General features: G+C 42.2%; 1 protein-coding gene across 2 annotated transcripts in view; it reads right to left on the bottom strand.

Moving 5' to 3' along the window:
- KIF14 (kinesin family member 14) overlaps nucleotides 1-14945 on the bottom strand; it is a 132892-nt gene that overhangs the window by 17545 nt on the left and 100402 nt on the right. For both annotated transcript variants that reach the window (XM_029618382.1, XM_029618384.1), the window contains exons 24-26: nucleotides 13624-13869; nucleotides 11631-11815; nucleotides 8607-8756 (exon numbers count right to left, since the gene is read on the bottom strand). In XM_029618382.1, coding sequence (XP_029474242.1) covers nucleotides 8607-8756; nucleotides 11631-11815; nucleotides 13624-13869 — 581 coding nt within the window. The remainder of the gene's footprint in view (nucleotides 1-8606; nucleotides 8757-11630; nucleotides 11816-13623; nucleotides 13870-14945) is intronic.

Raw genomic sequence — 14945 nt, 5'->3', positions numbered from 1 at the left:
AAAATTACCATTTGTTGATTAACAGATTGAAAACAACAAAAACATCAAGAATGGCATGTGCAAAGTCAGCACTTTGCAACATCTCCTTTCACAGAAACAGCTTCTAAACATTTCCTGTAGACAGCTAAGAGTCTTTCGATTCTTGCTTTTGGAATTCTCCTCTTGCACAAGTCTTCCAGCTCAGAAATATTCGTGTCTTCTTGCCTGCACCCCCCACAGATTTTCAATATTAAAGTCTAGAGACTGAATGCCATTCCAAGATCTTCATCTTTCTTTCCTGTGAGTACTTTATGGTTGATATTGAGATATGTTTCAGATTGTTGCCAAGCTGAAATAGCCACTCTTCAGCTACAATTTCTTTACTAACTGTGGGACATTAGTTTCTATTCTTCCTGCACAATGTTGTGCCACTGACTACCACACAACCCCAAAGAATAGCAGATCCACGCCCGTGTTTAACAGTTGAAGGGTAGGGTTTTTTGTTTTTTTGTTTTAGCATTTTTATATACCAATATTGATGTATAAAATTACACATCACTTCGGTTTACATTAGAACGTGAACTGGCATGTAAGAATGCATTACATCACAACAAGGGATACATTAACTGGGATCAACCAGGCAATAGAAGATGGGCTCTTCCGGAGAGCCCGAGGCTAAAGAGTTGAACAAATTGACTGTACCTAGGGTACCTAAAAACTGAAAAGAGTCTTGTGTCTAGGGAACCTGAGAAATTGAAAGTGTCTTGTACATAGGGTACCTGAATATGGAACTAATCTTCTGAAGAGCGGAGCTGGAAGGAACGGATGAATTAAGGGAAAGCTTGCTCAAACAGCCAGGTTTTGAGTCTTTTTTTTTTTTTTAAGGTAATCTGGCATTGTTCGCGCCAAAGTTCTGGTGGGAGAGCATTCCACTGCTGCGGGCCAGTTGTGGAAAGAGTGTGTTTCCTTAATGTGCCTTTTGTAAGGAGGGGGGGGGGGGGGGGGGAACGAGTGTGTCTCTGTAGGCAGATCTTACCGGTCTGGAGGGTAAGTGCGGACAAAGTGGGATATTAAGGTCCAGTGGAGCAGTATTGTGGATGGCTTTGTGTAGGACCATGAAGACTTTGTACATAATTCTGAATTCGATTGGGAGCCAATGCAAATTCTGCAGGATGGGTGTGATATGGTCTCTTTTATTGGTCTTAGTCAGAATCCTTGCTGTGGCGTACTGTAACATCTGTAAGGGTTTGATGGTATTTGCTGGGAGCCCGATCAGAAGCGCATTGCAATAGTCAATTTTTGAGAAAATGATTGCTTGGAGAACTGTGCGGTAATCTTGGAAGTGGAGGAGCGGTCTCATCTGTTTTAGGACTTGTAATTTAAAGAAACAGTCCTTCGTGGTGTTGTGGATACATTTTTTTTAGGTTTAGCTGATTATCCATGATGATTCCGAGGTTTCTTACTTGGGTGGATAGAGGAGGTTGCATTATGGGAAGCCGATTGTTAGCAGTAATATGATTGGCATCCTGAGAGATGAGGAGGCGTTCGGTCTTATTAGTGTTAAGGATGAGGTTGAGGCTTGAGAGCAGGTGGTTGATTGAAGGCAATTGTTCTAGAAGCAGAGGGTTTTGTGAAGGGAGTCTGTAATCGGAATAAGAATTTGCACATCATCGGCATATATGTAGTGAGTTAGTGTTAGGTTGGAAAGGAGCTGGCAGAGCGGAAGAAGGTAGATGTTGAAAAGGGTAGGGGATAAGGAGGAGCCTTGTGGAACTCCCAGGGATGAGCTGACGGGTTGAGATTCTTTATTGTTGATTTTTACCTTGTAGAATCTGTTTTTGAGGAAAGACTTGAACCAGTTCAGTGCGGTGCCTTTAATGCCGATGTCGGATAGCCGATCTAGAAGGATAGAGTGGTTCACAGTGTCAAATGCAGCTGATAAGTCGAGGAGTATGATCAGTCAAGGTTGTTTATTGTCGAGATTGAGAAGGATGGTGTCTGTTAGAGAGATTAGGAGGGCTTCTGTATTAAGAGATTTAAGGAAGCCATACTGAGAAGGGGCTAGGATATTGTTTTCGTCTAGGTATTAGACAGTTGCTTATTAACTATTTTTTCCAAGATTTTGGAGATTAGGCAGCCCACCTATAAGCGTCAGGAGGCAAGTTTGGTTTTTTTAATAGTGGTTTTAGGATGGCAAGTTTCAGGGGGTCTGGAGCCCGGCCATGAGTTAAGGAGCAGTTGATAATTTCAGCAATTGGCTTGGCAATAGTTTTTGGGATGGAGATGAGAAGGTTTGAAGGGAGCGCATCCGAGGGGTGGGATGATGGTTTGAGCTTCTTTAATACGTTTTCTATTTCTAAGGAGGAGGTAGGCTCGAAGGATTCCAGGCTTGTGGTCTGTTGTCGAGATGTATTGTAGGGGTGGGGGGGGGGGGAGAGGAGGAAGCCCCTTGTTGGTCATTAAAGGTGCTGTCAGATTGGAGATTTTTTTCTTGAAGTATGAGGCGAGCTCTGAGGCTTTGCTGGCCGCTTGATCATCCGGAATAGTCGCGCGAGAGGGTTTGGTGAGGATTGAGACGTAAGAGAATAAAGCTTTCGTGTCGCGGCTGAAGTGGTGGATTTTCTGTGAGAAGAAGTCTTTTTTTTGCTCGGAGAATGGAGATCCTGTATTGGTGCACGAGAGATTTATATGTGGCCTGGTTTGTTGATGTCGGATTTTTACGCCAGGTGTGTTCACTGCTCCTTAGTTTTTGTTTGAGAGCTTTTAGTTCTGGTGTGTACCAGGGTTTCCTGTTGTCCGCGTTAGTGTGAAGGACTTTTGTGGTCAATGGGCAGGTTAGCTCAGCAACTTTTTTGGTGATCTTGAGCCAAGAGGACCTAGGGACAACTACTCCATTTTTCAGCAGGTTGTTCGCAGTGATCTGTGGGTTCGTTTTTTCAGATTTGACCTTTTTTTCAGGCTGTTCAAGCAGAGATTTATCTTGGCCTCCAGATCTTGCTTTGACTTCAGCAGTTTTCATGTAACTTCCAATTCTTAATGTGTGACAGCTGAAATTCCTAGTTGGAAGCATTTGGAGATATTTTTTGTATAGCCTTCCTTTTGTAAGAGCTACATCTTCATTTTCAAATGCTCAGACAGATGTTGATTAGAGGAACCCATGGTTATTGTTCTGTCTACTTTCAACAATCACAACCTGAGAGATTAGAAGGGTCATAGTATTTATTCAACCAAGGAATTGTTAAGCCTTCAATTAGGTTAAGACAAGTCAACCAACCTATTGGGACCTTAACTTTTTAAAACAGGGCATAATGAATCAACTGGAAGGGTGCCCAAACTTCTGCACATGCCATATTCACCACTGAGTTATATTTAATCTGTTAAAATCTACAAATGATTAGTAATTTTGTAAGTTTAACTTCATACCATACAGAGATGGTATCATTTTCTGTTCACTTAGAGAGAACAGTTACTTACCTGTAACAGGTGTCCTTCAAGGACAGTAGGATGTCAGTCCTCCCACATGGGTGATATCATTCAATACAGCCTGGCACAGAACTTTGATTTTAAAGACTCTAGAGCTTTCAGCATGCTCTACTGAGCATGTGCAGCTATAGCCACCTTCCTGTCTCTCAAGCAGAGACCCTCAGTCCATGAGATAGCAGATACATAGAAAAACAAACTCCCAGAGGAGGTGGAAGGGCAGTCTGAGGATTCGCATCCTGTTGTCCTCTGAGAACATCTGTTATAGGTACGCAACTCTGCTTTCTCCAAGGACAAGCAGGATGGCAGCCGACCTATAAGGGTAGTCCACACATGGGTGAGGACTACCCTTATAGGTGGGCTGCCTAAAACATTTTTCAGTGAAGCAGCCGACCTATAAGGGCTCTAAGAGGGAAAAGTTTGTTTTTTCACTTCAAAAAAACTGGTACGATACACAGCAAGATATCCAAAGGCAGAGACGTAATGCAAGCACAGAGCAAAAAGTCCACTGAGCCTCACAAAAACCAATAGAGTCAGAGCTTCTAAACAGTGAACTCTGACTAGCACCAGTAGGCCTAGGACCCCTCTGATACAGGCAAAGGCACAAATTAAGTACAAGACAAAAAATAACTTTTGGATCAAGACTGGGGGGTTTTTTGTCTTTGGTGTCACAAGACAACCGAAAGCCTGCTGGGAATAGACAGCCCAGCAGAAAGACAGATTGGGTATGCCCAAAAGGAACAGTGAGCATGGAATCCAAATGTCCACCCAGAGAAGAAGCGGCAAGAAGCAGAGTCTACAGCAGACCTCACCCGCCAAACTACAAGTACAAGATCTGACCTACAAGGTCAGATTGGATAAAAACCCCAAGTGCCGAGGCATGAAGGGCTACTCCTCCCCTGGGAGCCCCATGCCAAGACGCTAAGCAGGATAGTGAGCAAGGTCTGAAACTCAGCTAAACTATGTACTGCACCACCAGGGGAAGTTAAGCAAAAAGGAAGCACCTTGGTCAGGGATCTGGCCAAAGCAGGGGAAGGATAAACTAACAACCACTCCCATATGCCCCCTGGCTTCCTCTTGGACTATCTCATAGTCAAAAGTGAACACCACAAGAGACAAACCCATGGGCTGCAGGACAAGGGAAATAGCCTTCAGGCTGTAGAAAATACAGGTGGGGGGGCTTCCCAACCATTTGACATCCCCCCCCCCCCACCGCCAATCCCAGCAGGGAGTTGTCTCTGCATAGCCCATTCTCCACCCAGTAAACCTCAGGCAACATATATTGAAAAAGGTCCTAGCCCCAAGCAGGGTGAGAACAACCTGAAAAAGTCTGTAAACCTCTGCCAAGAGCAAAAAACAGGAATTCTGCAAGAGGCAGCCCCTGTGGAAGGAGGACCTTCTCTCTAATCTGGGAACCCTGAAGGTACCAAAGAAGCAGTGTGATCAGCAGAGCAAAAAGCCCACCAACCAAGCAGAGGTATGAAACCTATGGCTCAAGATAACCCATTGTTCCACCTGATAATGTCATGGCATACAATTGGAAATATCTGCATGGATAGGGACTGCCTCATCAGCCAACACACACATCTGACAGGGTCACCTCTAAAAGGGACTACAATATAGTTGGGGAGCCGCTTTTGTGAGATCCTCCACCTCCAACCCAAGCTGCCTTAGATTTGGCAAGCTATCAGAAGGCAGACATGTCACTGATGAAATAGGAGGAGAAGCCTCCCCCCTCAAGAGGTTGAGTGCCATCCAAACTCACCACCAAGATGTAGGAGTGGCACGAAGTGAGCTATGCACATTGTGCTCAGCAGGTATCCAAAGAGGACGTCTACCCATGTGAGAGGAATCATCTTCTACTGAGAAGCAGATTTCCAGGACAGGGAATCCCTGACTCCATGAGGAGTCCTGATCTGGGTAGCTCATCCCCTGCCACAAAGCGTCTCCACTGCACAGCATTGCAACAGTGGAGTAAGAGATCCCGATGGACGACCTTCGGATCCTGTGCAAAAATGGAGTGACAGCCACTCAGAGGCTAAGCCAATTAGGAGGATGAGGTGGGAAAAACAAAAACAAAACAAAAAAAAACCCAACCACCATCTCTGAGTAGAAAACAAGGCACCAAGAGGGAATCTACTGAGGGCACCTCTTGAAAGCCAATAGTCAGACTTCTCATCCTCAAGGCAGGGGAAGCACAGTGTTCAACTGAATTGGTTTGACTGCAGAAACTCTCCTACTCCCCAGATGAGAGTGGGGCACAATTGCCGACCTATAAAAGGTTCTGTTGGCAACACAAAGTTGCTGGTGGCTGCCTAGTTGGACACTAGGGCCAGCATGGCAATCAGGTGCAGGAAAGTACAGAGAAAGTGATCCAGGTAGTCCATGTTGCTGCACCAATTTATGGAAATGAAGGGCTGTATCATCATCATCATCCCGGTTGGAGCCACGCACAGAAAAGGAATGTGCCCTGGAGGCTCCCCCTGAAGGGGATCCAGAGCAAAAGTCAATAAGGGGGAATAATAAGAATGAATAGGAATAAATTCTCATACAAGACATCCCAGTGCACTGGCAACTGCAGTACACAGGTATCTGATGCCTTCCAGCACAAGCAGTACACACACACACACACATATATGCCAATGGGCACCTAGTAACTATGCTGCTCCTAAGCCGAATCTGCATCGTGTAAAAGCAGTACTCCACTAAGCAGACAGTAACATGCATGCATGGATGGTGGAGGACTGTGTGAGGTGTTGCCATTGGTGTCATATAGCAATCTTGGGTGCCAGACACATGAAAGTTCTAGGAGGCATCTGTAGCACCACCTGCTGCCAGCTCCTGATAGTGGTCAAGAGCTGCTCCAATGATGCACCTGGCTTAAGCAGATCAGAATTTAAGGTATATCTTGGTATGCGTGGTGATGGTGTGCCCTGGCAACACCCTATTCAGCACCTACCACATACAATGGGTAGGAAGGGCATGCAAGGAGTCTACAGCACCCAGGTGCGATCATCGCCGTGGGTGTCGACGACACCATAGCTGTTGTGTTGGCAATGCCGCTGCCCACATTATGCAGGCACTCTACAGTGCCAATTGCAATGGTAGTGCCCCAGCGGTGTGCATGGAGATCAGAGGCATAGATGAAACCCTGCCAGTGGCAACCATAGCTCCTTCTAAGCTGAGCGTGAGAGTAGTCACTCATACATTTCGGAGAGTTGCTCACAGGTCTTACATGGTCACTCACATGCTTATTTTCTTTGTATGGCATTCGACGTAGAAAGTGTCCCCAGACTTTGTCCGCGCATGGCATCATCCATGGCGCTCTACTGTGCCCATGGAGCCCAACAGCAACCCAGGCACTCAGTGATGATCATGGTGCTCAGTGATCATGGTACCAATTCCAATGGCATCCAGGATGCTCACGGTGCTTGATAGTGTCCATGGCACCTGTATCCATGGCAATGCCCAACAGCAACCTAGGTACATGATGGCACTCCTAGTGCTCAATGGCATCAAGGGAAACCCTGGTGCCCAACAGTGTCGAGGGCCTCCATGATGCTCACCAGTGTCCATGGGGCTCAATGATGCTCCCGGCGCTAGATGGCAGTAGTGGAACCAGGTCTTTCAATGGTGTCCATGGCATCCCTCTCTCAGAGTGCTAGTTTGTGCCTCTGGCACCTGACAGAGTCAATGGCACCCCAGGTACTAAACAGTACCTGGGGTGCCAATGGCACCCCCAGCACTTGATAGCCGCCATCGATGGTGTCTAATGCCCATAGCACTCATTGGTAGTGATGGCATTGATGACATCCATGCCACTGTGCTCAACGGCACCCAAACTGCTCAACAGCATTAATAGTGTCTGTGGCACCCATAGCACCAGCTGGCATTGAAGGAATCCATGGCACACGATGGTCACCATGGCCCTCATTCCAGGGGGCCAACTGGCATCATGGCAAATATGGCGCTCGATGGTGTCCAAGGCACTTGACAGCAAAAGCATCCATGACACTCAAGGGTGGCTAGAGCTCTTTATGGCACCCCTGGTGCTCAATGGAGACCACAGCCCCCAATATCAGTGCTCTGGCACAGATGTGCATGGCACCAATAGTACATCAGCAAAGCTGATCACCCAGGCTCATGCTCATCCTCTCTCCAGAGCAGATGCAGTGCCAGATAGATCTGACAAGCACAAGAGCAGGCTACATCATCCAAGACACCAGCAAAGGAAACTAGTTCCCAGGAGTGTGGGGAGGATGAGCTCTCTGCCCCAAGAGAATATCTGATCCTGAATCCCTTCACATTCTGAGCCTCCGTCAATGCCCAGCAATCAGACAGAATTTCCTGGAACTCTTGCCTAGGTAGGAATTCAGGCAAGTCCCTAGTCCAGAGACCTACTTGGATCACAAACAGACTGTACATTGCCAGTCTGAACATGCACCTGATGAAAGAAAATAAAACAGACTGTAAGAGGAGAACAGGTACAAGCTGCAGAAGCAGCATTATTTATTAAGGGGAAAACCTCTGTTGGCTGCAGTGTGCATGAGGCCTGCCATGCAGCTGATAGAAAGATGCTAGAAAGGGAGAAAAAAACTAAATTAAACAAACTACTGCAAGGGAAGTGAGGGAAAATACAGAACACCAAGGATCTGCCTGAAAAAACAGTTGCTTGCAGCTCCAGAACTAATACAGCATTAGTTGTAAGGAGAGCAACACTGAATCCACAACCACAATGCTATGTGGGGGAAAAACAAAAAAGACTGAGAGATTCTGCCTGAGAGACAGGGAGGTGGCTACAGCTGCACATGCTCAGTAGAGCATGCTGAAAGCTCTAGAATCTTGGAGATGAAAGTTCTGTGCCAAGCTCCATTGGATGATGTCACCCTTGTGTGAGGACTGCCATCCTGCTAGTCTTCAGAGAATCAAGAGACATACAGTTTGACAAGGGGTGGCAAAACATTGGCACACAACTGAATTTCCTGCATCTTTCTCTTCTCCCTATAGTAACTATAATCATACCCTAAATAAAAGCAGGTTTGTGTTTTTAAAATGCATTTCTGGCCCATACATAGCAGGCTTCTTGATTTGGAGCTTTTGCACCCTGTTGGAAACTAAACCAGCCAGCTCCTTCTCTCTGTTTATACCTTAACATCTGTTGTGCTCTCTTCTGGGAGGTGCAGCTCGCTTCCCGTGAATGTGGCCAGGTGCCCCACATGTTTTACTGCCTGTTCCACTGTTTGAAGAGCTTTATCTCGTGCCTCCGTGACCATGGACAAAATATCCGAACAGCAGCCCTGGAACAGGTAACATACGCCAGTCAGATCTTTCCATCACTCCAAATTGTGCAGTTCAGAACAGACAATTCAAACAAGAAAAATGAAGCATCCAAACCCATGTATGTGAATATTTTTGCCTTAACCTTCTAGAATTCCTTCTCAATATTCCATACTCTTAAAATACAGGACAAAATTCACATACCAATACCATATATATCTCTTTAGCTGCCTTGGCAGACTATAATCCAGGTAACATTGAAATCAGATGTGCCAATCATCCTGTTTCTCTCTTCTGTTGCAGCTTTTAAATGTTAAATACCTATGTAAAAGTGCAGCTTGTATAGAAGGAGAAGCTTCAGAACATTTCCTGCATGCTCTCCATAAAACCTGATAGTTAATCCCTGTACTAACCTCCAATACTTTAAAAAACAGTTCAGCATGGGAAACCTGACCTCTCTATCCATCAGGAGGAGACAGGTTTCAGATTATGAAATGCCTGCTGTTGGTGCTGCTTGTGTTGTGTAAAAGAGAGAAAGAACACAGCCTGGATTTCATCAGTCTAGTCAGCTCCACTTTAGCTTATCCACAACTATGCAAATGGTAGAAATGCAGACAGAGAACAGCAGGAAGTGTTTAATTTTCACTGGAGGAATATTTTATTTTTCCTCAGGAACACAAAAGATTAATTCTTTCATGGTTCTCCGAAATCAGCACCAATGCACGACAGCTATGTTCTGATGAAGCCTCTGCTCGTGCCTCAGATAACGCTTCCACTGGATAGCGGTATTCTCCATTTATAAACCCGGAACGGTACTTTGGTGTCAATGGCTTTTTCACTTTCTTTAAGCTGCTGCTGTATCGTTAGCAGACAGCTCATAGAGACGCTAGATTGCACCTTGCACAGTATTACGATATTTGTTGGAAAACAAAAACAAAACCCTATAAGATATGTTTAGTAATCACACAGAAATACTAAAAAAATCAATTTGCAGTCATTAATGAGCCCATATACAAAAGTAGTGTAACAAGTTTAACAAAAAAAAACCAAAAAAAACAAAACACCACACACACACACAGGGACACCATAAGTGATTTGCACCTAATAGCAGCAGCCATGCTCTACATGGCATCTCTTCAAATGATATTTTTCTGAAAAAAATACACTTCACGTAAGTCTGACCTGAATGAGTTGCAGCCCAGATGGGCCTGCATAAAGGGCATAATCTTATAACTAATAAAAATAAAATTTGCTTCATTCAACAGATGCAATTGAGTTATAAATAGACACACTACTAGGACAACTTGCAATGGTTCTGCATGGTTCAAAGACCTCTTAAGACAGCCAATGATTGCTACCAGACAGGAAAGAAAGACACAGTTGCTCATCTCTAATGGGTGTTCTTCATAGACAGCAGGAAAAAAAAAAATCAGCCACGAAGACAAAGAATCTTTAAACTAAGTAGTGACACAGATGCACCTGTTTAGTACCTGTGTGACTTTATTCCACTGACACTTTAAGGTCCATGCACAGGACCCCAGAGGCAAACAAAGCTTCAGGGTCTCAGTGCAGGGAAGAGGGAAACATTTTGAGGAAGGAGGATGCCTATTCCAAAAAGATAGCTTCCACCTTAACCAGGGTGGAATCTGGCTGCTGGCACCAACATTTGAAAAGGAGATAGAGCAACTTTTACCTAAATCAAGGGGAAAAGCCAACAGTCTCTCAGGAGCATATGGTTCAGAGTGAGGTATCTTCAAAGAGATGCTGACATAATGGGGAAGTTAAAATATCCTGTCAGATTGTGATTGCTTTTTTTAAATGCACCTGAGCTAACAGATATTTCAAACAGATTTCCAAACTTGTGACCACCTCTTCCTAAAATAGGCTACAAGGCGGTTTACATTATAAACAAATACAATTTGCCACACATATATCATAAGCAAACAGGACAAAAAACTATTCTAAACCCTGTTCAGCCGTTAGATTAGGAAAACAATAAAAAAACCACCACGCACTTTGAATTTAATGTATGCGAATGCTACAAATCTAAACAAGACTTAAGAGTTAAAAAGGTATAGCCATTGAATAAAGACAGACATAATAAGCATCTCAGAGACCTGGATTAACCAAGAGAACAGCATGATATCAGGGTAACAAATATATATTGAAATGATAGGCCAGGTCAAATTGGGGAGGGGTGGTACTATATCTTAAGAATGGCAGAGTCAGACTGGATAAAGTTCTGCAGAAAACAAAGTGTACCATGGAATCTCTATGGAAAGAAATTCTAGGTATGATGGGAAGGGTATAGCAGTAAGGATATACTACCATTCACCTGGCCAGGATGAAGAGAGAGAGAGTAAAACATTAACAGAAATTAGGGAAGCTAAATTAGGAAAGATCATCATAATGGGAGATTTCAATTACCCCTAATATTGACTGGATAAATGTCTATCAGGACATGCTAGAAGAAGTTTCTAGATGCCATAAATGAATGCTTCATGGAGCAGCAAGGGTGAAAGCTACTCTAGATCTAATCCTCACTGTGACAAAGGATCATGAGAGGTAACAGTGGTGGAGCTGCTTGGCAATAGTGATCATAATATAAGGCAGGATGTTCTGTTATTTAAGTCACAATAACTTAATGAGCCCTCCATATAACAGCACAGAACAAGTATCCTCAGCCTAAGAAATAAGGCATCTTCATCACATTATCCTTTCAGTTTATCTTTTCCGTGATATGTATTAATTTAATATTATGGCACCTACATGCCAGCACAATTTTAGCCATCCTATGCTAAAAAAAAAAAAAAAAAAAAAAAAAGTTTTTTTACATATGATCTTCACTATTTTGCATACTTTAAAGCAATATAGTAGGAATCAGTTCAATTTACCTGCAGCAATAGCTGTAAATAGCCACCCAGTTTCTTCACATCTTGATGCAATTCTCCATTCATTTTAATGGGTTCAACAAATTGTGGGAAACTGTCCAGCCAGTGCTTTGCCAGAACTGCCAGCTGCTCAAAAGCGGAAGTCATCGCCACACTATGGACTTGAGCAGTATAGTCAAAAGAGAAAACTAGAAAAATCAGCAGAAAACACACTGATCAGAAAAACTTAGGATAATATACATTACACTTACAGCTAAAGAAGATGATATACTTTAACATAGCTAATCCCAAAGGAATCAAAAAGTTCAAGTTTTATGTTACTAGCTGCAGCTAGAATATGTCCTACTATTTTTTATTTATTTTATTTATTTATTGGTTTTTATATACCGCCGCTCATCAAAGATATCACGTCGGTGTACATAGAACAAAAATACGCAGTTGCGTGTACATATAACAGAATAATAATAGCTGAATTCAACAATAAATTAAAACAGTAAAATACAATATAAAGAACAACTTATTTAACGGAATATTAGATAGTAATATAGAGTAAAATAAATGTGATTGCATAAAAGAATCTAGTATTAAGGCTAAAAAACTAGGGGTATGGGAGGGGTGGGGAGCAAAATGGAACAGGAGCAAAAAGGGGAGCAAAATGGAACAGGAAGGGAAGAGAAAGGGTAAGGAAGGAAAGGGTTATATACATATGTACAAAGGGCAAAATCAATGGATATAAGGAAGTAACAATAGTACTAGAATGACTAGAAGAGGAGGGCATAGTTAAATTAAAGGTGAGAGAAAAAGTGTAGAGATAAGATGAAAGATTGGCAGACTAAGAAAAGGGAGTAATAGGAGTTAAGAGAGATCATGAAAGTTAGAAACATATTAGAAACAGGAGAGTTAAGGGGAACACGGAAAAATCAAGTGTAGGCTTTAGTAAAGCAGTTATCAAGACCCTCTGCTTTGGAACACTCTCCCAGTTGAAGCATGTAAGAAAGCTAATTACCTGAAATCAGAATGCCGATTAAAAACTTGGCTATTTAAATCAGGCCTATGAATTATATTTGTAATGTCCATAGGTTTTGTTTGGTCTGAGGCACGTAGGGGTCCATATTCAGTCATTGTCTGGATATGGAAGTCAGCCAGAAACTTATCCAGCTAACTGTGGATCTATATTTAATAGTGCAGCCTTTACTGAATATAACCAGCTAACTTTAGGACAGCAAGTTGGCCTGAACAGACTTAACTGGCTAACTCCAATATTCAGAGTTAGCTGGCTAACTCCTCCCCCCCAGGTATGCCCATGAAACGCCCCTAACTTATTCAGCTATTTTATTATCCAGCTAGAATCTAGCCAGCTAACTTAAGTAGTTTGGTTTTTTTTATGGAGAATTGTATTCACATTTTATTCTAAGTTTAGTTACAAAAGTACATTTCACTTTTTAAAATTATACCATTAGTTTTTAACCTATATATATATATATTTATATATATTATTCTTGTAATGCAATATATATATATTTTGCTATAAACTGTTTTGCCTACTTGAGAAAAGCGGTCAAACAAAATTAACTAATTTCTCTACTGTGGCACAGCAGGCCCTGCTAGTAAAGTATTAAAAGTAATTTCAACTGTTCACTATGTCAGTGCTCAGGGCACACCTAGCCAGTTATGTTTTCAGGATATCTACAAGGAATATGCATGAAAAATTTGCATGCCCTGCTTCCATTGTATGCAAATCTCATGCATATTCCTTGTAGATTTCCTGAAAACCTGACTGGCTAGGTGTGCCCTGAGGGCTGGGTTGAGAAGCACTGCATTATGCAGCTAGAACTTTGTGAGCCTAGATTACAGATTGTGATACGACATCTTGATAAACTAGGAATTCTGGTACTTACTGATCCCTCCCTCCAAATGTGAGCGCTAATGATGCCTTAATCTTTATTAACAACTTGCATAACACCCAAATAAAGCAGAGCTTTCATCCATTACTTACGATTCTCATGACTGTCCTCATCCTGCTGCTCATATGCCGTTGAAATGGCACTTACTCCAGTATAAACAGTCAGCAAGGAGGTGATCAGGCTGTCTGCTACACTCCTCTCCTCAGTGTAACTCCTGCCAAGGACATCCAGGGCACAACCAATCAACTCCTTGCAAATTCCAGGCAAAATGGGTTCAGAGGAATCTGAGCAAACACTGCTGGATTTATCCATTATATTGCTAGATTTATTGATTAACCCTGTTTTAATTAAAAAAGAAATATTAAAATATTAAGGGAGTGTGTCAAACTGAACCAGAGAAGCAGCAAAAAAGTTGCATTTTCTTATGCTACTTAATAGAAGTGTGTATAGCTGAAAGTATTTGTATACCTAGTCTACTAAACCTTTATAAAGTGTAGTGTCAAGAAATACATTTATATATTTTTTCATTTCAATTAAAATCTTCAAAAATCACAAAAACTTGTAAGTTTAAATATTTGAAGAAACCAGAGTTCAAATTCCAGCAGGGGGTAGCCGAGTGCCTAATTGGGTTCCCTTCTGGATTTGAGTATGATCTTGACAGAAAGCACTTTACTGGGGCAGACAAAAACTATTACACTGAGTAGGATATGTTGAGGAGGCACAGCTAAGATGTCTCATTTGAAAAGCAAACAAAGGCTGGGTTGTTTTTTTTTTTGTTTTATTTACTGAAGTTAAAACTAAGCAAGCCTTTGGACAGTTACTAGCAGTGCTGCTAGTGTTTGTTATAGACAAAGTGCCTAACAAAGATCAATTTCTGAGGGAAGGCCAAGAGCATTAAAAATTAATTTATTGTAATTTAACCACTACCTTTTTGAAAAAGATTTATTTATTTTATTTTTAATTTTTATATACCGAGGTTCTTATAGAGACTATAAATCACTCCGGTTTACATATAACGATAAACTGCCCAACATAGATAAGGGGGCTTTACATAGAACAGTGGTACATATAGAACATTATAACTGGATGACAATTTACTAGCTTTTACTAGCTTTAGATGAACATTCAAATCCCTGATTGAAAATTTATAGCAAAAATCAAGGTATACCTGGATTTAGATTCTGTTATTTATTCAAATTTTTAAATATATGATTTTATTTTGGAGCTTTAAAATATGAATGTAATAATTTAGTTTTACTACTAATTTCCTTTCCTTCAATCCTGCCAGATTAATCCAGACACATGGGTTTATGTCTCCCCTACCAGCATTTGAAGAAGACAAAGAACAACTAGTTTGCAGACATCACCCCACATAAGGCCCTATGCAGCCTTCATTTCTCTAGTATTCTTCTAA

The sequence above is a fragment of the Rhinatrema bivittatum genome, chromosome 10 (genome assembly GCF_901001135.1).
Source record: "Rhinatrema bivittatum chromosome 10, aRhiBiv1.1, whole genome shotgun sequence".
NCBI lineage: Eukaryota > Metazoa > Chordata > Amphibia > Gymnophiona > Rhinatrematidae > Rhinatrema > Rhinatrema bivittatum.
The sequence above is the reverse complement of the archived record's forward strand: the minus strand, read 5'-3'. Positions and strand labels throughout refer to the sequence as shown.